The sequence below is a fragment of the Maylandia zebra genome, linkage group LG3, assembly GCF_041146795.1.
Source record: "Maylandia zebra isolate NMK-2024a linkage group LG3, Mzebra_GT3a, whole genome shotgun sequence".
Taxonomy (NCBI): Eukaryota; Metazoa; Chordata; class Actinopteri; order Cichliformes; family Cichlidae; genus Maylandia; species Maylandia zebra.
The window spans coordinates 12,646,844-12,668,682 of NC_135169.1; the positions used below are offsets into that span (position 1 = coordinate 12,646,844).

The 21,839-nt window shown below is 36.9% G+C and overlaps 2 protein-coding genes across 2 annotated transcripts in view; both read right to left on the reverse strand.

Annotated features, from left to right (window-relative positions):
• Positions 1 to 16,991, reverse strand: part of LOC143416667 (uncharacterized) — a 96,963-nt gene extending 79,972 nt beyond the window's left edge. The window contains exon 1 of the mRNA XM_076882120.1: positions 16,853 to 16,991. Within this exon, the coding sequence (XP_076738235.1) occupies positions 16,853 to 16,889 (37 nt within the window). The 5' untranslated portion in view covers positions 16,890 to 16,991. The remainder of the gene's footprint in view (positions 1 to 16,852) is intronic.
• A 3,162-nt stretch (positions 16,992 to 20,153) lies between these two features.
• The window catches only part of LOC112429839 (uncharacterized), a 173,038-nt gene continuing 171,352 nt past the window's right edge, over positions 20,154 to 21,839 (reverse strand). The window contains exons 10-13 of the mRNA XM_076879626.1: positions 21,143 to 21,202; positions 20,728 to 20,790; positions 20,478 to 20,540; positions 20,154 to 20,366 (exon numbers count right to left, since the gene is read on the reverse strand). Coding sequence (XP_076735741.1) covers positions 20,359 to 20,366; positions 20,478 to 20,540; positions 20,728 to 20,790; positions 21,143 to 21,202 — 194 coding nt within the window. The 3' untranslated portion in view covers positions 20,154 to 20,358. The remainder of the gene's footprint in view (positions 20,367 to 20,477; positions 20,541 to 20,727; positions 20,791 to 21,142; positions 21,203 to 21,839) is intronic.

The window sequence follows — 21,839 nt, forward strand, 5'->3', positions numbered from 1 at the left end:
AAGTTTACAGTAACTAATTGTCTGTCCTGAATCAGTCTTATTAGGTAATGTTCAAATAATTGTATCATTCCACACCACAGTGGTTGGACTCATCTCAAGGGGGGATGAGTCGGACTACAGAGATGAGGTCAACAGACTGACTGAGTGGTGTTCAGTTAACAACCTCCAACTGAACACCACGAAAACTAAAGAACTTATCTTGGAATTCAGGAAGGGCAGAGCAGACCCGGCCCCACTTTACATTCACGGGAACTGTGTGGAGAGGGTACACTCCATGAGGTTTCTGGGCGTGCAGATCTCTGATGACCTCTCCTGGACTGCAAATACCACGGCGGTGGTTAAAAAGGCCCAGCAGCGTCTCCACTTTCTGAGGGTGCTCAGGAGGAACAACCTGGAGGAGAGGCTGCTGGTGACATTTTACAGAGCCACCATAGAGAGCATCCTAACGTACGGCATAACAACATGGTATGCAGGGTGCTCAGCTGCGGACAGGAAAGTACTGCAGAGGGTCATCAACACAGCCCAGAAGATCACTGGCTGCTCTCTGCCCAGCCTGGAGGTCACTGCAAACTCTCGGTACCTCAGCAGAGCTGGAAATATCATCAAGGACCACTCTCACCCCAGCAATCAACTGTTTGAACTATTACCGTCAGGCCGACGGTACAGGTCACATAAAACCAGGACAAACAGATTCAGGGATAGCTTCTTTCCCAGAGCTATCACCGTAGTAAATAAGCACAAAAACAATTGAAACTGCTTAGCTATACCATACCGTCACTGCCATTATATTAATGCTGCTATCCTGTATATATTGTACTTACTATTGTTTGAGTACTTACGATTGTTTTTTTGTACTTTTTATATTTTACATTTATATTTATTATTTATCTTGCACCAAGGGAGTGGCACTCCAATTCCGTTGTACTCTGTACAATGACAATAAAGGCTATTCTATTCTATTCTATTCCAGTGTTTTCAGTGTGGGAGAAAGTACTCAGGGCCTTCAAGTGAAACACTATGAAAGGCAGAAACAAGTTTAATGTTCAGAAACCTAAAGTATGTATCAGCAGCAGAATGGAGCTAAAAATAAATGTTTGTTTCAGTTCTATGAAGCTTTGAGTATTTTGGATTAGTAGCACTGCTGTGTTTGTTGCATCATATTGCTGTAATTGTTTATATGCTTTATATATTCTGAGGTAAGTTGATCTATAGTGTTACATCATATTCTATAAGGATGTTATGTGTTTGTAGACTTTCTGCCCAGTTTGACCCATTTAGCAGAAGTCAGCCTGTTTAAGGCTCTGATATCTATTCTGTATGACTTAAAGCAGTTATGACATGGTCTGATTTTCTCACCCAATAAAGGAATATTCAATATATCAGTCTACTCTTCATTCTATCAGAAACAGTTATCACAGCTCGTATTTTGTTTTTCCACATACATCTGTATACACACTGTCAAAGATACTTGTCTTTGAGTAAAGATTTAAGGTGATAGGAAATATAAATAACTGCAACTTGAATCTTTGACCCAGAGTTCAAGCCCACTGCTGTAATATAGCCTGTAATATATGTATATATGTATAACACCAATAGGGATATATCACAATAATCTGACAATACATATAATATTGGCCATATTATATTTACATTACCACAGTGAGATGATTTTAGTCTCATGAACAACATTAGCTAATTGTTGTTTACTAACTAATCTTGAAATGACTGTTCAGTACAGAAATGAAGCCCAACAATCATGTTTTACAGTCCTGTGGTCTCAGCCTCAGATACTCAACTAATCAAAGTGATGTCATGACAAAAATGAATGACCAACAAAACATTTTTTCTCCTTCATTTATGTCACACAATGCTGCATGAAACGTTTCTCGCGGTTAGTATCATGGTTGCTAGGCAACCTGAACAGCGCAACGAAGGCTAGACCATCCCATTTCACAAGCCTCTCACTTCTGCACTTCTCGTACTTATAGTACGCACCGTACGTAGTGCGCGTATTTCAAGCGTTCAGCAATACTGATCAAACTAAAGAACTTAAACCTACTCCATCCTTCCTATTCTGGTATTTTAACCCTCTGGGGTCCAGGGTATAATTGCCCATTTTTGACTACTTTTGATTTTACCTGTATATTTCACCTTTAAAATATGTTTATCTTGCCTTGTTTGGTATCATTATTTTCAGCACAACCTCAAATATCTGAAATTTGAGTTATTTTTTTCATTTTAACATACTATATTAGCACAGTTGATCTAAATTCAGACAAAAAATTCTAAATCCGAGTAGAAAAAAGTTATATTTCTTACTGTAAAACCGACAAACATGTTTAACGAATCATTTTCATAACTTGAAATGTAAACAGAAATTTTACATTTCTAAAAATTATGCACAAGTTTTGCAAACAACAAAGTTATATGGTACTATTTACCTAAAAATGCAGCCAAGACCTAGCTAATCCAGCTGTGATTTAATGCTACTCCGTTGTCATATTTGGATGAAAATAAGTAAGTAGTAAGTATTAGTACTTTTTATAAACGTTGATACTTGGTTTGTTAAGCCTTTGTGATTTTTTGTCAATGTTAAAGCGAAAACGCTATCTGCTTTCTGCACAAAACTATCGAATTCGCAGCTTCTGTGTTTTAAGGCTGTTATTTAATAAGTTAAATTATTTGCATTGTTAATTGCACATATTGAAACTCAGAAGAAAATGTTTACTTTCATTCGTAGATATGGAGAAGTGGGAAGAGATTTACGCGTTCATTTCTGCGATATCTGTGATTTCTGTGATATCAGTTAAAAGAGAAACTGTACACTTGCAAAATATAAATAAATATGGTTAATTAGTTATATTACAGTAATAAACTGTAGGTTAGGTGTGGCAAGATCTGAAAACTGCTATTCACAAACTTCTGTCCAACTTATTTGACTGAGCTGGAGTTGTTTTGCAAGAATTTCCGTCTCTAGATGTGCAAAGCTGGCAGAGACATACCCTAAAAGACTGGCAGCTGTAATTGCAGCAAAACGGTGGTTCTACAAAGTATCGACTCAGGGGGCTGAATAATTACACACACCCCACTTTTCAGTTATTTATTTGTAAAAAAATGTTTGAAATCATGTATGATTTTCATTCCACTTCTCACGTGTACACCAGTTTGTATTGGTCTTTCACGTGGATTCCATGTTTGTGGCTGTAATGTGACAAAATGTGGAAAACTTCAAGGGGGCCGAATACTTTTGCAAGCCACTGTAGTAATTATTTTTTCATCAAATTCGTAATGTTGGTTAACACACTTACACCCCCCCCTCTTCAGGTGCAGTGTGACTTTTATCTCAGATGGGCACATTTCGGATGTGCTCAATATGAGAGCAGCCAGGTCAAGTACTTGTGTGAAAAATGTGCATAATTTGTTATGAATACTGTTTCTTTTCCACTTCTTTCTCCCTGTGTTTTGTTGGATCTGTAAATATCAAATATATATATATTTGTAAATATATGCTGTCAGTCACAGAAAAGTACAAAGAGCAGCCTGGTCAAGTACTTGTGTGAAAAATGTGCATAATTTGTTATGAATAATTCTTTTTCAGTTTTTTTCCCTGTGTTCTGTTGGATCTGTAAATGTCAAATATATGTATCTGTAAATATATTCAGTAAATATATACTGTAACTCTAATGGAGTGAGTTCATTGTCAAAGTTTATATAGTCAGGTGTTCCAATCACTTCAGTGGTGACAGGTGTATGACTTAAGCTCCTTGGCATGCAGACTGCTTCTACAAACAAGTGCCAAACCATGCTACCTTTGTTAATACGATCTAGAAGCATAATATGACAGGAAGAATTATGTGCCAGAACATGCTAAATTTGTTAATAAGAGCTAGAAGCATACTCTGATAGGAAGAATTACGTGCCAAACTATGCTACTTTTGTGAATGTGACGTACAAGCACAATTTAATGGGTAAAAAGAAGTGGCAAACCGTCCTGGCTTTATGAATATGACCGACAAGCATACTCTGATGGGCAAAGTTAAGTGGCAAACCGTCATTCTGACTTATATTTGTCCTGGAATTACTCTGTGACATCAGAAATGTGTATAAACTACTTAGGGAGGAAATTTTGAGAAAGTAGGATGTTTTGTCAGAACACCGTCCTACCCATTTAATAGTTAATAGTTCAGTTTAATAGTTTAATTATTTATATAGCACATTTAATTACAACAGGAGCGTTGACCAAAGTGCTGTACAAGAATACAACATACATAATAAAACAACTTAGAGTATTAAAAGCAAACACTTTAAATTTAAGGAATTATTGTGTGGCAGCAGAAAGAGAGTGATATTATACCCCTCTTGTCAAACTGACAGGTCATTAATTATTCATGAGCTCCTCCGGAGCTCCGGAAGTAATTAAATTATTCATGAGCTCCGGAAGTAGGAAGTAATTAAGTAATAAAAATATGTTATTCATAAAAATATGATATTCATAAAAATATGATATTCATAAAAATATAATTGATTATTTAGAAAGTTTCTTATATATCAAAATAGCATTCTTTTATTTCTTTAAGCAATTAAAAAATTTTTTTATTTTTTTATGCTCAAAAAACGCCATCTGGTGGCGGGTCAGTGTGTGTGTGTGCGCGCGCCCGCGCGCGCCCGAGGCTGTGTGTCTACAAATGCATATAAATCGAAATAAAGTTTTCCCCCAAGGCATGCAGCATGTGTTTGTGGCCATACTGAACGTTACAAAAGCACAAGTTTAACTAAACAATTTTAATATGGTTTAATACATTTTTAAACACATGAGCACGGAGCCTGAGAGAGCACGGTCCGGAGACACGGGCGCGCCCCCCGCGCGCCCAGACACACAGCCTCGGGCGCGCGCGGGCGCGCGCACACACACACACACACTGACCCGCCACCAGATGGCGTTTTTTGAGCATAAAAAAATAAAAAAAATTTAATTGCTTAAAGAAATAAAAGAATGCTATTTTGATATATAAGAAACTTTCTAAATAATCAATTATATTTTTATGAATATCATATTTTTATGAATATATTTTTATTACTTAATTACTTCCTACTTCCGGAGCTCATGAATAATTTAATTACTTCCGGAGCTCCGGAAGTAACTTCCGGAGCTCATGAATAATTAATGACCTGTCAGTTTGACAAGAGGGGTATAATATCACTCTCTGCAGAAACGTGTATAAAATACGTACAGTAGGACGGTTTGCCAAAGTAGGACCGTTTGTCAGGGGACACCATACGTTTTGCCAAAGTAGGATGGTTTGTCAGAACACCGGTCAGCTATCGCGCTGGTGGATAACAGCGCTCTCTGAAAACGTGGAAGCACTTTTGCAAATATGTGATATTTTGAAAAATTAAGTAGATATTTGAGCATTACACAGCTACTTTCTCGCCTGAAAATATCTTAAAAGGTTATTTTGTGACCCAGAAAGGGTAGTCTGGGGAAAAGGAGGATCGCATTTGTCGACCGCGGTTGTGTGTACTTGTAAGCGCGGCAATGGCGGAGGAGCACGGCTAAAAAACATAACTTTTTCTGGGTCACAAAATAAACTTTTAAGATATTTTCAGGCGAGAATGTAGCTGTGTTAAGTTCAAGTATCTGCTCGATTTTTCAAGACATCACATTTTTGCAAAAATGCGCCGACGCTTTCTGAGACGTCTATTGTTTTTTTTCATGCTTTGTGGCAGTTTTTGAACATCTGTGGCATCTATATCTAATGTCAAATCTAGCCTTTATTTAACAACATAAGCAAACTCTACGTTAAGGATCATTAAGGATCAAATCAACTTCTGAAAAACGTTCAGTTTTTTCTCCCTCTGCTTGCTTCTTACCGTCTTTGATGGTCGGGACCAGCACTCCTGCTGTTGGACAGATGGACATCAGTAAGTATTTTGGTTTTCCCATATATTAGCAACTGTCAGTGATATTTATATTAATCAGGCTGAACTTTCATCATACTTTAGATCAGCCTGTTTTACTTATTATTTTACTTGTGCTTTGGTTTGGGGAAGTTGTTTCTCTGCTGATCTTTTCCTGTCTTCTGTTATTAGACTTGAGATATGACTGCACTATGCTGCTGGTGACTCCAGTTAATTCTACAAGACATGCTGTGTAAGTAAACAAACAAAAACCGTTTGGTCTGCATTTCTTGAAAGATCACATCCCCCAAACTTAGTTTAGAGGGTCTACACTGTAAATAGTGAAGTCTGCAAGTTTTCTAACAGCAAAATTTGTTTTGTGCCCAAATCATTTTGCACATCATTAGAATGAAAGGTACTGGCCATGTTTGAATAGCTCTTTTTGAAATGATGTGTAAGTGTCACAGAAATGGCTTAGGTATAAAGAAGTTTAATAGATGGTTCCAGCAGTTAAAATGTTCTTGCTTGTACATTTCTGTGGTCAATATTGTAAAGGTGTATTTATCTTGTATAGGAGACATGTTTATCTTGTCACAAAGAACAAGTTTTGTTACACCGCTATTATCGCGAGGTTTGGGCGTGATAATATAGGCTGTGAGCCCACGTTTAATAATCACACTAAGGAGTTCAGCGAACTATCTGCAAAGGCCTGGTTAGTCTACCAGCTGTATAAGGTATTTGCTATTTGCCATAACTGCATTGTAATATTGTGAATATTTGTAATGTATGGTGTTCTAATTATTTTATGTTTTAATTTAGAATGCACAAGACTGTAAAGGTATTTTTCTAGGACCTCCGAAGTGGCAGGCGGCCACGAGGTAATTTTTGTTGTTAAAGCACAAGTGTTACTTTTGATAGACTGAAGCGCTTAAAGCCTTTGTGTTTTATGTTTGTAGTTTTCACGGCGTTCCATAAATGCAGCGAAGCACCCGTCTTGAAGAAGCCTTGCCTGTGTTGTCATTTCGGAGTTACATGATGCTTTCATGACATTATTGTGTGTTGGGTGGTGGTCAGGGCTACCGAGACTGACAATTGGGACATTGAATGTCACCTCTCCGGTCGGGAGGGAGCCTGAGATTGTCTAAATTGGAGTCTGTTTTATACCAAATGCAGAAAAAAAATGTTTTAAGAAAGCAATTAAGTTCATGTTCCAAAAAATATGATTGTTTGCTTGCAGGACAACAGGAGAGATGAGTCCTCCATTACAGATGGTGTGGTCAGTGAAGATGGTCGCTGACCACACCATCAGCTCATTCAAGCTCATTGCATCTCCAACCCACATCCACTGCTACTGTACTGAAGGGAAGTTAAAGACTTTCTTCTGCACCTACATTTGGATCACCTGGATCCATGATAGTCATTCAGGCAGTAATGTCTGGACTGGAAACAAGCCATCCTTAAAATATTACAACATTCCAGTTCATGTGTTGGAATGAAAAACAAATGTGTTGTTTAAATTAGAGACTGCACTTGTGACAGAACAACAAATATTTTATTTTGATTATATAAGTAATGTAAGTACAAAACAAACTTGAGGTAGGCCTAAACTTATTTTCAGAATAATTACATCTGAGACTTTGTTTCATTGTAAGATTATAACATCTATTATCTCTAAGAGACTAGAAATGATATTACCTAGGTTAATACATAATGACCAAACGGGTTTTATTAAACATAGACAGGCCCAGGACAACATCAGAAAGGTTTTGCACATATTGCGGCAAGTTGACAAACAAAAATTAGAGACCTTAGTGTTAAGCTTAGATGCCGAGAAGGCGTTTGACTCAGTGAGATGGTCCTTTTTATACAAAGTGCTTGAGAAGTTTAATTTTGATAAATCTATAATTGATATTATCTCAGAGTTATACAACAAACCAACAGCTAAAATCAAAATCAATGGGGACCTCACCGAATCATTTATACTGGAATGAGGGACACGACAGGGTTGCTGCATTTCACCGCTGCTTTTTGCTTTGTTTATAGAACCATTAAGTCAGTGGATTAGGCAGAGTCAGCATATAACAGGAGTACGAACGCCAGGAGGGGAACAGAAATTAGCATTATTTGCTGACGACTTACTTTTAACATTAACCTGTCCCTCACAGGCACTCCCCCATCTCATGGAAGCACTATCACAGTATGGGTCTTTATCGGGATATAAGGTCAATATAAATAAAACGCAGATATTAACTTTAAATTATGAACCACCAGTCGAAATCAAGAATCGTTATAAATGGAAATGGGATGCAGATAGCATTAGGTATTTAGGGGTGGTAATACATCATGACTTCACCAAAATGTTCAATGCCAACTATGCCCCTCTAAATGAATCCATAAAATCAGATATACAAAGATGGAACACTATTCCATTTCTGAACCTACACTCCAGGATTGAATCAATCAGATTAAATATTCTTCCCCGACTGCTGTATTTGTTTCAGTCTCTACCGATTACCATACCACAAAAACAGTTTGCGGTATGGGATAGAACATTGTCAAAATATATCTGGAATGAGAAAAAAGCTAGAGTTAAATATAAAACGCGTCAATTAAAGAAAGAAAAGGGAGGTCGTGGGCTTCCCTGTCTACGAGAATATTATTGTGCAGCTCAGTTAAGACCGCTGATTTGTCTCTATTGTCCAAACTACACCGCCGGATGGAAAGATGTTGAAGGAACAATAGTAAAAGAAATACCAGTTTCAGCTTTAATATCGGACATAAAATTGCAGAATAAAATACATATGGCAGATAAACCTATACTACAAATAATGATATCTGCTTGGAAAGAAGTAATAAAAATTGGTGGTTTGGAAAATGCCTCTAAGGTTTTAAGATGGTGTGCATATGATTCAGATTTTACTCCAAATCAATATGATAATAGATTCAAAAACTGGATTTCAAAAGGTATAACCAATTATTATTCATTTGTCCATAAGGGTGCATTTCAAAGCTTTGAATCTTTAAGGAGTAAACATGACTTGGGATCTGATGATTTTTTTAGATATCTACAGATCAGAAATTATTTTAATCAAAACTTAAAAGTGAACCTAAACGAATTACAATTTGTAGAAACATTCTTATTACTAACCAAATCTGAAGTGCAAAGTAAAATTATTTCTAAATTATATAACAGCATCCGGCGGTGTAAAAACGACAGCACTCTGTATATTAAAGCGAAGTGGGAAAAGGAGGGTAATTTGACAATTACAGAGAAGTGTTGGACTCACACATGCAAGATACAGTGGGCTACCACTGGGTCTAATGTTTGGCGTGAATTTTGCTGGAAAAGCATTATGAGATTTTTCATTACCCCTGCTCAACAAAGATATCGAGGAATTGGTGATAAATGTTGGAGATGTGGGGGAGATGGAGCTAACCATTTCCACATTTTTTGGAACTGTAAAGATATTCGCCAGTATTGGTCTCTAATCCATGATCATTTACAAAATGTTTTTTCATTTGTTTTTCCTTCAACTTTTGAGACCATATTTTTGTGCCAGTGGATAAACTGAATTCCAACGACAGAAGACGACAGAAGACTCCTGTATATCCTTCTGGCCGCAAGTAAAAAGCCTCTTACGAGAAGATGGCTTAAGCCTGAACCACCAACGATAGAGGACTGGATCCATTCTGTACAAGAGATCTATACGATGGAAAAAGTGTCATTTTCTCTTAAACTTCAGAGGGATACCTTCTACGGAATATGGTCTAAATGGACAGACTATGTTAAGCATATGAGGTGTGATTTTTGTGTATGATGTTACAACCCTGAGTTCTACGTAAACCTACCTGCCCTGCTGCCTCCTAACCCTAGTTTTTTTTTGTTTGTTTGTTTTTTTGTTTGTTGTTGTTTTGTTTTGTTTTGTTTTTTTGGGGGGGGGGTTGGTTTTTTTTTTTTGGTTTTTTTTTCTTTTCTTTTCTCTTCTTTCTCTGTCTTCTTTATTTTTCAATTATAAGTTAAAATGTGACAGCAAAGAAAATGTAAAAAGGCAAACTACTGTTATGTTCAACAGCTGTCCCAATAAAAGAGATAATAATAAAAAAAAAAGATTATAACAGTGATGGCAATATGTTGGCTGTTATACTTTTTTGCATTTGAACATAAAGGTTGGGCTGATTTTAACATCATTACAAAAAGTGTTGTTAATTATTTTTAATCATATTCAGGTTACCACAAATTGTTTTTAATTTAGTTGAACTTGAAATGTTTGTCAGTAGGTAAACAATTAGTATTGTACAGTCAGAAATATCAAGTTATTCTTAACACTGCAGACTTGCAATGAATAAGTTGTCCTAACAGTCATCTTAAGTAAGCTTTACTTAGTTTTTTTGAGGCAACGAGTTTGCATATTTTTTTTGAGTTCTGGAAACTACATAGGTTTTTACTCTGTACTCTAAGTGAATAAGTTTCCTTAAGTTAGTCATCTTAAGTAAATTTTGCTCAATTTTTTTTGAGGCAATGAGTTTACATAGTTTTTTTGAGTTCTGGGAACTAACAAGGTTGTACAGTGTACTCAAAATGGGTAAGTTGCCCTAACTTAATCATCTAAGTAAAACTTTACTCAATTTTTTTGAGGCAACGAGTTTACATGTGTTTTTTTTTAGTTCTGTGAACTAATTAGATTTTACAGTGCATGTGGGAACAGCGTTTACACTTGAATCTGCCTTTGACGGCTTTTTTAGAGAAAATATGAAATTCAGCGGTATCACTGACACACAATACAAAACAATAACTACACAACACACTAACTACAGCCTCCAAACACGCTAAACGTCACTAATGTCTCACATATGAAAACTCGCTCTCTCTCTTTCTTTCGCTCGCCCGCTTTCCGTCGCGGGTGTCACTCCTAAAAACTTCCCCTTCTCCCTAAACAACCAAATGTCACATGTTGCCATATCATTTTTTTGTTTGGCTGATATGGTAAACTCTAACACCAATAGGGAAGGGGTGTTTTTTCTTTTTCATTTTTCACTCGCAAGCGAAGAGTGTTTTTTAGCACTGTCTGTAGAAAACGCAGTTTTTACCGTTCTTCCCGCTGTAAACACCACTGTTTTGTTCAGAAAAAAAAACATTGCGTGTATTTGTTATCATAACTCTGGTTTCACGTGGCCCATTGAAACAATTCAAAAACAGGTAGAGTTTGAAGTCTACACTTTCGACCCAATTTGAAATGGAGACTCTGCGTTGCTGCATCTTGTAGCTGGGTCGTCTTAAATTGGTCATGTGATTTTGACGCCGGCGCGTCTGGCGACCCCAGAGGGTTAAAGAGTACTTAGCAGAAATATTAAGCAACCTAACTAATAGGGTTGCAAACTCCCAGCAAAAAAAATAGCGAACCACCCTCCACCTCATGATGCTTAATCGACGTAATCAACTTTAATTTGATGCAGTGTGAAAAAAAATGCACAGAAATAAATTATTTTTCAAGAATAATTAAATAGATTCAACATCTTTCTTCAACAGAATTGCAAACTGCACAGATGGTATCTTCCCAAACGAAAAAGTAGTATAGCTTACTAGGGTATATTAGACTTAACAGTTACTATATACAGTAATGGACTTTTATAGAGATTGACAGACCACGTGACTTTCGCACATTGCATGCCGGGTACTCGTGGCAAAACATTCAAAGCAATGCATCAAACGCAAGCATTTGCAGCACCGCAAAACGTTTATTCTCCAGTTCCAATAACTTCTTGCTTTTTCTTTGCCCCCCAAAAAAGGTATGTACAAAACGAAGGAGAACAATGCCGGTCCGTACAAAGACAGACTTGATGAAAAGTCAAAGAAAAGATACGAGGAAAAAATTCAAAGGAGTGGAAGGATTAGACCCTTACGAGCACACAGAGTGGACAAAAGAGCATGCTGCCCAACTTTCACCACGCTCATATTTATAATCATACGGTTCTTGGAGTGAGTGCATACACTCATGAAGTTTAGTAACTTCAGGTCACTGCAATAAGCCCAGGTACAGTTTACCGACGGATGGGTACAGGACCTTGAAATGCACCGTGTAGAACGAAAGACCATCGTACGAACAAAGGTAAGTTTACCAGTCTCACAAATCGTCTTCATAAATACACACTCGTTAACAGTTTATTAATATAACCTTTGAGCTCAACGGTAATTAATTAGTAGTGGAAATAATTTCTGGTAGCATCACAGAAATGTAGCAGTGACAATAATATTGTATGTTGTAATCGTACTGGGCAATTAATGATACAAAACAACTGTTTTACCCTGTGAATAAAAGTATATGTTTTTGTCAATGTACCACGGTAATAACAGAAGCGAAACGCAAAATATTCTGTCAGGACAATTCACTATTTATGCACAATAAACAAAGGAGCATAGCGCGACAATTTCTGTTCAGCGCCAGACTTGCTTGTAACCTATATCACCAATTATGTTATGAAAAATGACGTATTAACTACTACAAAACACTGACCTTTGTGGAAATGCTTGGAGCAGACTAACATGTGAGCTGGAGTGCTCTGAGACGTTATATTTGGTCTTTGAATGGCTGCAATCCAGGCCATCCGTTGGCTCTTTGTTACTTCGGAAACATGGCTCGAACAATTTCTCTTCAACGACGTAATCCGATAACTCTTTACCCGTCGGCTTCCCGTGGCTGTCATGCGACCGGCTATTGCAGTTAATAATACAACAGCTTCTTGCCATTTTTTGTGTTTCTTTTTATCGCTGTTTAACTGGTTTCAATTGAAAGTCTGCGTGCGCTAGTACTGCTTGCCACTCGTTCCCAGAATCCTTTGCGGTTTTACCCCTGAATGACATCACATTTTCAATCTCTATACATTTTACATCAGATTAAAACATTGGGTGTAATATTCAGATAATTATTTATTAAAAGCTGGACATTTTAAATGAGAATAAGAAAGAAAAGTATGTCTTTGTGCCCCCTTTTCCCTGTTAATGCCCTATCGGCCCCCCTGGCTAAACTTTGCTAGATCCGCCCCTGCAGTTACCAGCCGTCAGCTGCGTAGAAAAAGATCCTGGTGTAGAAAGTAATATTAAATAAATTCTAACAACAGCTTATCAAGCTTAAACGTGCTGCTGTTGTTTAGCTGCTGGTTTCCTCTTTCTGGTGCAAAGTGGGCCAAAAACAAACCAGAGAGATGGACTCCCGACAGAAAAGCTGGGCTACGTCCACATGTACCCGGGTATTTTTGAAAACGCAGATTTTTCTATGCGTTTGCACCTTTTGTCCACACGTAAATGGCGTTTTCGGTCACTGAAAACTGAGATTTCTAAAAACACCTGCCAGGGTGGATATTTTCGAGAACTCTGTTTTTAGCATTTACGTGTGGATGAGAAAAACTGAGAAAACGCAGCGTCAAAGGTGTGCGCCTTTTTTGACGTCACACTGTGCGCCACGTTATTGTTTCGGTGAAATGAATTTCTACAATACTGTTACTGTTACTTGTACTCTCTGCAGTGTTTAAATGCTTACATATACACACACAGTTACTGTCCCTCCACACATAAGACTGGGTTCTGCTTCTATGCCCCATCTTTGTTTACTAGTGATGCGCGAATCATGAACGAATCGTTCAATACTCGAGAATCACTTTACTGACTCATGAATCATGATTCACAAGCCCAACTGACTCACTGACTCATCCCTGTTGCTGTTAGCAGCAATGTATCTAGCTTATAATTAAAATTGTGGAGAAAAACACAACATGCAGTATCTTAACAAAAAGATTTCTGCTCTGAACTGGAAGAAAAAACCCTGAATAGAAGCTCACATCAAGAAAATAGCTCCTCGGTTCACAGTAGCATCGCTCTGCTAACATGCTAACAGCACATTTGAGCTACTCACCCCCTCCCTTCCTGTGCTGAATCGTAAGCTTAAGCCAGGGGTGTCCAAACTTTTTTCACTGAGGGCCACATACATAAAAATATAGGAGGGGCGGGGCCACTTACTAGAAATTAGGTATATAACCTTAACTTTAGTGTATTAAAGTTAGAAAAATCACTTAAAAGTGGTCGAATATGTTATATTGTTGAATATAATTAAAGACAAAACTGCCTTCATCACAGCTTTCTATAAATGGATCTTTATTGATTTATTCAGAAAAAGCTTTGGTAGCTCATTCTCAAAACACCAGCCTCAGATTTCTTCTTAGATGGAAGATTTACAGCACAGAGAAAAAACAATAAAGAGGAAAATGGGACGGGTACATTTCAAGTTTGTTATTTAAGTTATTAGGCTTAGCAACACACCTATTAATGTTCGTTTGAAACCGTTATCAACATTAACAAACTGAACTGGACTTAATAACAGGAGTGCATATAATTTTAGTAAATTATTCTGGTGAGTATCAGCTGCGCTGGGTATGTAAATCGGGCCATCCAGCTGTGGTGCTGATTGCCACTCATGGCAAAAATCCGGACAAATGTCACTTGATCAAGGAGCAGATCTGCATCAGATGAGATCAGTACATTATACTCTTTCATAACTGCCACAGTTTCAGTGCAGGTCAAACAGACACACTTCCCCTTGAGTTCTTTGAAGAAATATTCACTCTCCCACCATGTCTGAAATTTTCTGCACTCACTTTGTACCTTTCGCTTCTTTGGTTCTGCCATGTTTAGTAACTTGGGGTAAATTTCTTCTGTGACTGTCCTTTTTGGTGGAGCAACTGCCTTGATCAACAGTAGCTCCCCTGGTGTTAAAACTAAGAAGTGCAATACACTCAAGCAAAAGTTGAAGTGCGGCCATATTCTAGTCTATTTATAAAATTACTTGCGGGCCAATTAAAAATGGATTGTGGGCCGCAGTTGGCCCGCGGGCCGGAGTTTGGACACCCCTGGCATAAGCAAATCACTCAGAACTCACTAACCCCCTCCCTCCTGTGCTGAATCATAGAGCAAACGAATCACTCACTCACTCACTCACTCACTCACTCACCCCCTCCCTCCCCTAAAACGGTAACAGCCATAACTGATCCTGGGGTAATAATAATAATAACTGCAAAAACAGCAAAGGACTCAGAACATAAAACATATTATAAAATACCAAAACACACGAGACTCAAAATGCTGAACCGTGACAACTGGAGCATCAGGGGCCAAATCACAAAACACGTTTATGAATGACTGAGCCACACATTTAATTTCTGACTGATTAACATATTATCATTAAAAATAAAAACAGTATTATCAAATATTTTAACCCCATTATTGTTTATTATTTATTAACTTTATAACAGTTTATATTATCATAAATAACTTGGCAGGTTACATACTTTTATGTCATAATATTATCCCTTTTTGATCTCCAAACTTTGGAGAATTCATGTTGTTTGATTTTTTTATGACATTTTTAAACTCACCAGTTTCCTGAATGATGACTGGATCACTTTCTACTGTGATTGAATTTGTCCCTTTTATACCTCCTCTGCAGTTGTAGATGCCGCCTTTAGAGATCACCAGTTCTCTCTTTGATTCACCAGCCACTGCGATCTTCTGATTAGAGAGTAAATGGGGTTCTCTGTACCAGTCATATTGAAAGTTAGCAGAGTTGTTCACTTGGCAGGTCAGTGTCACACTGCCCCCTGCTGGTATAGTTAATCTGTCTGCTGTCAGAGTGGCCTTCACTCCAAGTTCTGTAATTTAGAAAAATATCAAAAGAATAAAATTGTTGCTCTGAATGTTTGAAGCAAACTTAAATAATGTGAATCATCTTTTGCATGCAGCCACACAATTCAACATAGTGAACATCTACAGAGACTTTGGAGTCACGTGTTAGACAGCTTCTAATCAAAACACCAAATGAGGGATGAAGGAAACAAACTCTATGCTGAGCTCAGAGCAGCATTTGTATATGTCTGCTGTATATATATATATATATATATATATATATATATATATATATATATATATATATATATATATATATATATATATATATACATACAGCAGACATATACATATACATATATATATATATATACATATATATACACATATATATATATATATATATGTATATATATATATATATATATATATATATATATATACATATATATATATATATATATATATATATACATATATATATATATATATATATATATATATATATATATATATATATATATACATACATATATATATATATATATATATATATATATATATATATATACATATATATATATATATATATATACATATATATATATATATATATATATATATATATATATATATATATATATATATATATATATATATATAATCCAGCATACAATCCAACAGCATAATTTAGTGAGATAATCTGCACTACACACATATTTTCAGATCAGATAAACATGAAAAGAAAATCCACATGTATGAAGCCACAGCTCTTCAGTAAATATACAGTTTGTATCGTGGGTGTGTGTTTGAGTGCTCACACACTTAACATGGTTATATTAACATTTTAACCAATAATCTCAATGAAATCTTTAGTTTATGATAATAAAAAAATATATAACACAGAGGACATCATTTAGAGTAAAATGTAGAGTAGTTAAGATCAACACATATGATATAAATGGAAGAAAAAACAATTTCTCACCTTCAGTGTTTGCATGGATGACTGTACTGAGCACTAAAGTAATGAATGAAACATCATCAGACATTATACAACTGACAAAATCACAATAAATATATAAACTGAGGCTTTTTAACGGTAAGTCTTCATATGGCACAGTTATTGCTCATCACCAAAAATATGTGATGAAAAAAAATCCAGTCTGCTGTGTTGAAGCTGTCAGGTAAACAGGTTAAAGCAGTGAAACACTGTAATTGTCACCAGTGAGAAACATTTTCCTTCATCACTGCCATTCAAACAGTAAAGGTGTGTATTGTACTCACAGAATAACCCCAGCAAACAGAGCAAAGAGTGCCCCATCCTCACGTCCAGCCCTGCACGCTGATCTGCATCTAATCTCAAAGTGTTCGACTTTGCATTGATAATAAATGCAGAACAAAGAGAAGCTGCACTTAATGTAGATAAGACCAGAGTTTATATTCAGCTCCTCCTTCTATCACCTCTCTGTGCTTCCTTCCTTTTACACCAACCTCAAACAGCTCCTGTAGCTTTGACCACAGCAGTCGTGTGACGTGTTCATGTTCAAACTTTTTCTTGTTTTGTGATACACAAGTGTCTTTCAACCCTATTTAACAAAGTTTTTGCTTTTGTATTTTTTCTCAGTTAATTTCTGTTTAAATTCATTTTATTTGCTTTACATATCCAAGAAACTCTGTTCTGGGGGAAAAAAATATGAAAAAAAAAAGTTTTTAAAAAAATACTGAAGTACCTTTCTTGTACTTAAAGTGCAAAAACTGAACAAAAACATACAGAAATGTAAGCTTGTTGTTAAACCTTCTCAAATTTTGGTTTTCAGTTATCAGTTTTGAATAATTTAACTTTGGTTTGATTTACAGATCTATTACATTGTTAATGAAGAACGATAATATTGATTTTACTGAAAGGCTCAGCTTCTCCATCACAGACCAAACTCCTCCTGGATGGAGCAGCTTAATGTAACTCCAGAGTCCAGCAGACAGATAAATATGAGTGAAGCATAAAGGTTTGGTTACAAAACCATCATGTGTTACAAGTTACGATTTTGAGGGTAGAAATAGAAATTATTTTTATTTAATTCACACATAGATGCACTTTTACAGCACATCCATACAGAGACTGAAAGGCAGCTGCTTTTCAGTGTGAGAAACAAACCTTTCACATTTTCCCACAAAGATGTTATTATCTTTATTGTGTCATCACCACAATGATGCTACTTTTGTCTGTTTTCACACACTGCCATGCATACTTTAATGTAGCATTGATAACTATTGCTATTATTTCAGTACAGGCAGGTCACATAAACATGTGTCATGCACACAAAGATCAAAGTGAAATTTCCACCGTGCTCTTTGTCTGAATTCCTTGTTAACTTTCTGCTGTGAGCTGATAACATAAAACTACACAACTGCTAAACTGAAGACTTCAGGCTGAAACCACAGGCTGCATTTCCTCCTTTCATGGTGATACAGCCACAAACCATGAGGTCAGCCAGTAGATAAATATAAACCTGTGACAGAATAGACAAGGACCAAGGATCACACACACACACACACACACACACACACACACACACACACACACACACACACACACACACACACACACACAGATGCATCGTAGCTGCACAGGAGGAATAAAATGTTGATCTGTATTGTCACATTTGCAGCACGGTTACAACCTGCTTGTGTTGTTTGTCTGTCAATAATCTCATACAGGAAACTAAAATCACACATAAAATGTTCAAATGTCAAAAGATTTTATTTCTATCTTCTAACTACAGATGCAAAAAAATGATCAGAAACACAAAAATATACATGAAATACATTCAAATGTATTCACTGCCTATGATATAATTCTTATTTATATTATGTACGAGATCTTTGGACAAACACAGTTAAAGTATTTGTTGGAGCCCATATCAGTATTTACTTGTGAAGCACTGCAAACACTGACTTTAAGTTGTGCTGTCAGATACTAAAGATCACATATTTCACACTTTGTTCTCACTGCTGTTTAGGGATGGGTATTGATAAGATTTTCACGATTCCGATTCCATTTTCGATTCTGTTTAACGATTCGATTCTTTATCGATTCTCTTATCGATTCTTTTTAAAAAAGGAGAACACTAAGGTCGATTAGCTTAGAACTTTGTTTTATATCTTCTCTTTGAACAAGAAAGAAATTTAGGAGTAACATGGCCTTGCAAACCCAGCAGTGAGATCTTAAGAGATCCAGCCTACAGCTCTTCAATGGGGTGTCACAGGGTCCCCAGGAAAAAAAATTGTAAATGTAAAATAATAAAATAAATATTCGTCTGTAGCAATAACAAAGTATAACATAAATTATTCTGTAGCAATTACACAAGAATATCCAGTAATGTCCCTGCCTACAATTAAACACATTCACTTACCAAAGTGAAATCGGGGGCATCTGCTGTGGCAAATGGGTGCAAACCTTTGACCACAAACTTAGTCACTGCTCGGTGACATTCGTCTATCCTGGCCTGAAAGGAGACGCTAACGGTAGACTGCAGCGAGAACTGCAAGCATCTGAGCCAGACTCTGTCTGTCTCATCACGGTCACCTAAATGCACAGTAATGGCAGGTTTTGTAATAAGGCAGATCGCGCTAACATAATATGCACTGTTAGTTGATCATTTACCTGCCGCATTAACAGGTATCACCGCGCAAGCACTAGCTGGTAGTCGGGCCGTACGCGTGTCTTAGTGCAGTTGAACATAATCCACAAAGTCCGCTTGTAGTCGAAAAACAAACAGGCAAACATTTATATCCACAGTTTTGAAATACAGTGATCCATTTGAATGTCCCAGTACTCTGCAAACACGGTAAGAAACTGTTTTTTTCCACAGCTAGATAAAGCCCCCGTAGCTCCACACTGCCTGTCGCGAACCCTCCAGTGCACAGTTACCGTGTGTTAAAGGAACAGTACGTACAATTAAATAAGGCAAGAAAAATACAATTGAACTGTAAATCTTACGCTAAACAAATTATAAAGTAAAAACTGAAATTCCCCATTATCTTACACTTATCCTTACTCCAAAATGATTCAAATTATTAACAAATACACACTCTGTGCAATCTGAGTAAAATAAGAGATGATTAGACCTTATCCTATACAACAGGAGAGGACGTGCAAACGTTACCGCTGCTGCTGGGTTGAGATTCACGAGTCCGGAGCGGAATTAAAAACACGACATTCATTTAAGGTCATTGTGTTTTGTGAGCAAATGCTTTTGCATATTCGTAGTGTTTCCTCCCTTAAATGAAATATCTACTTTGCAAGTACTGCAAGTTGCCCTGTTGTCATCCGTTCTCGTAAAGTATAACCAAACTTTTGAGCGTTTAAGCCGCTTAGGCGCCGTTTCCTGCCAGGTAAATGACGCTCCGCAACGTGGTGATGTCATTCGGGGCGACTGGAACCGATAAGGGAATGTTTGCAAAAATGGCAAACAATTCCAAGGAATTGAAACAGTGGGAACCGGTTCTCAACAAGAACCGGTTTTCAATACCCATCCCTACTGCTGTTGGAACATGTTAGATACATTCAAGGTTTATTACAAAATCTTTAATAAAAAACTGAATATAAAAAGCATGAATATTAAATAGAAATACACCTGCATTTATTTATGCTATAAGAGAGCAATATGTCTGATATTATTACTTAATATTGTAACTGTACATAAAGCTGAGCATGTCTGATATTTGGGCAGCAGAGGAGCAAGAGTGGCTTCATAAAAAGCTTCTTCTTGGCTTTGCTGCTACAGCTCTCCTCACTGACCTGTAAGACGAGCACAAAGAGACAAAGTGATTTCCAACATGTAAAGATATTATGAGCTGAAGACATTTAATAATGTGAAGAATAAATCAGCCTGCATGGCAGCAGAATTACTGAGAGAGCTTCCTGATGTGACTTCAGAATAAACTGCTGCATCAGCTGCAGGACTTGATGTTCCTGTGAATGAAGAGAAGATCATTGAAAACAATAATATCATTAACCAGGAGGAAACTTGATGTCTCCAATAATGCAAAGATAAAAGAGAAGATTTTAAAAAGCTGACAAAGTGTGAATACATAAATATAACCTGTAAAATAAACATGTTGAACAATATTCAGTGGAGATGATGGCAGACTTTGCTCACCTTTGTTTTTCTTGGCTTTTTCTTTTTTGGGCTGTTTGACCTCAGCATACATCAGACTGTCCTCTAAAAGAGACGTCAGAGCTCAGGACACATTTGTTCAGCACAGATATGATGACAAGAACATTACAGAGTAAAAACATGAGAGAAACTGTTTAGTTCGGGGACATATAGATGGACAATACCATACTGTACAATAACAACATCATTCTGTATATGAAGCAGACAAACTTACACTAAACTCTGAACGGCCCTCGATGTGTATAAGATTCAGTCTGCTGATGTGTAGTGGTCGTATGTAGTAGCTAAGCTTGGTCAGTGAATAACTAAACTCCATGTTGACCTATAATTACCTGCAATATAATGATGTGATGACACATTCAAGTACAAACACTGAATGAGACTGTTGTGACTGTACCTGCAGCTCCCGTCTTCACCTCAGAGTAAACAGCACTCTGCTCTGGTTTATGATGCTTCTCTGTGAAGATGATCAGATACATGAAAATAATTAAAACATTTTAAATATTGTAAAAACTTCCCAGGCTTTTTTCTACACTGTGTTTTGTGTACTCACTCTTCTTTCTAAAGTTTTGAAGTTTAATAAGAGAGTATGTGACGTCTCGCGCTTCATCTGCACCTGAAATGTAAAAATGTTTGTGAACACATCACATTCAATTTCATTAGTTGTGTTTAAGTCAAATCCAGGACTATCAGATATTTTCAGAGCATGAACCCATCATGGTGTTACTGTTTGTGTTGTTCTGATATGAAACAACAACATTTGTGGATTCTTTCAGTCGAGTTAAAGATACAATCAGGGGCCCGTTCTTCGTACGTCGCTTACTACATCCAAGATCAAATGACACATCCAAGATCAAATCATCGCGCTAACTCTGAGCTCGCTATTCCGGTTCCCCGAACACACCTGTTGTTGACGATTAGTATAGCTGGATGAAGTAATGTGAGATCACTGGGTGGCCCAACAGGGGCTACGCATCGATAGTAGAAACATTGATCGGCAACCCTTTGATTGGTCGGCGAAAATGTCGAAGGAGCGCGCTCGGTATTCTTCGGCAGCAGAGCAAGAACTCTTGAGTGAGGGATTTTAGGAGTTT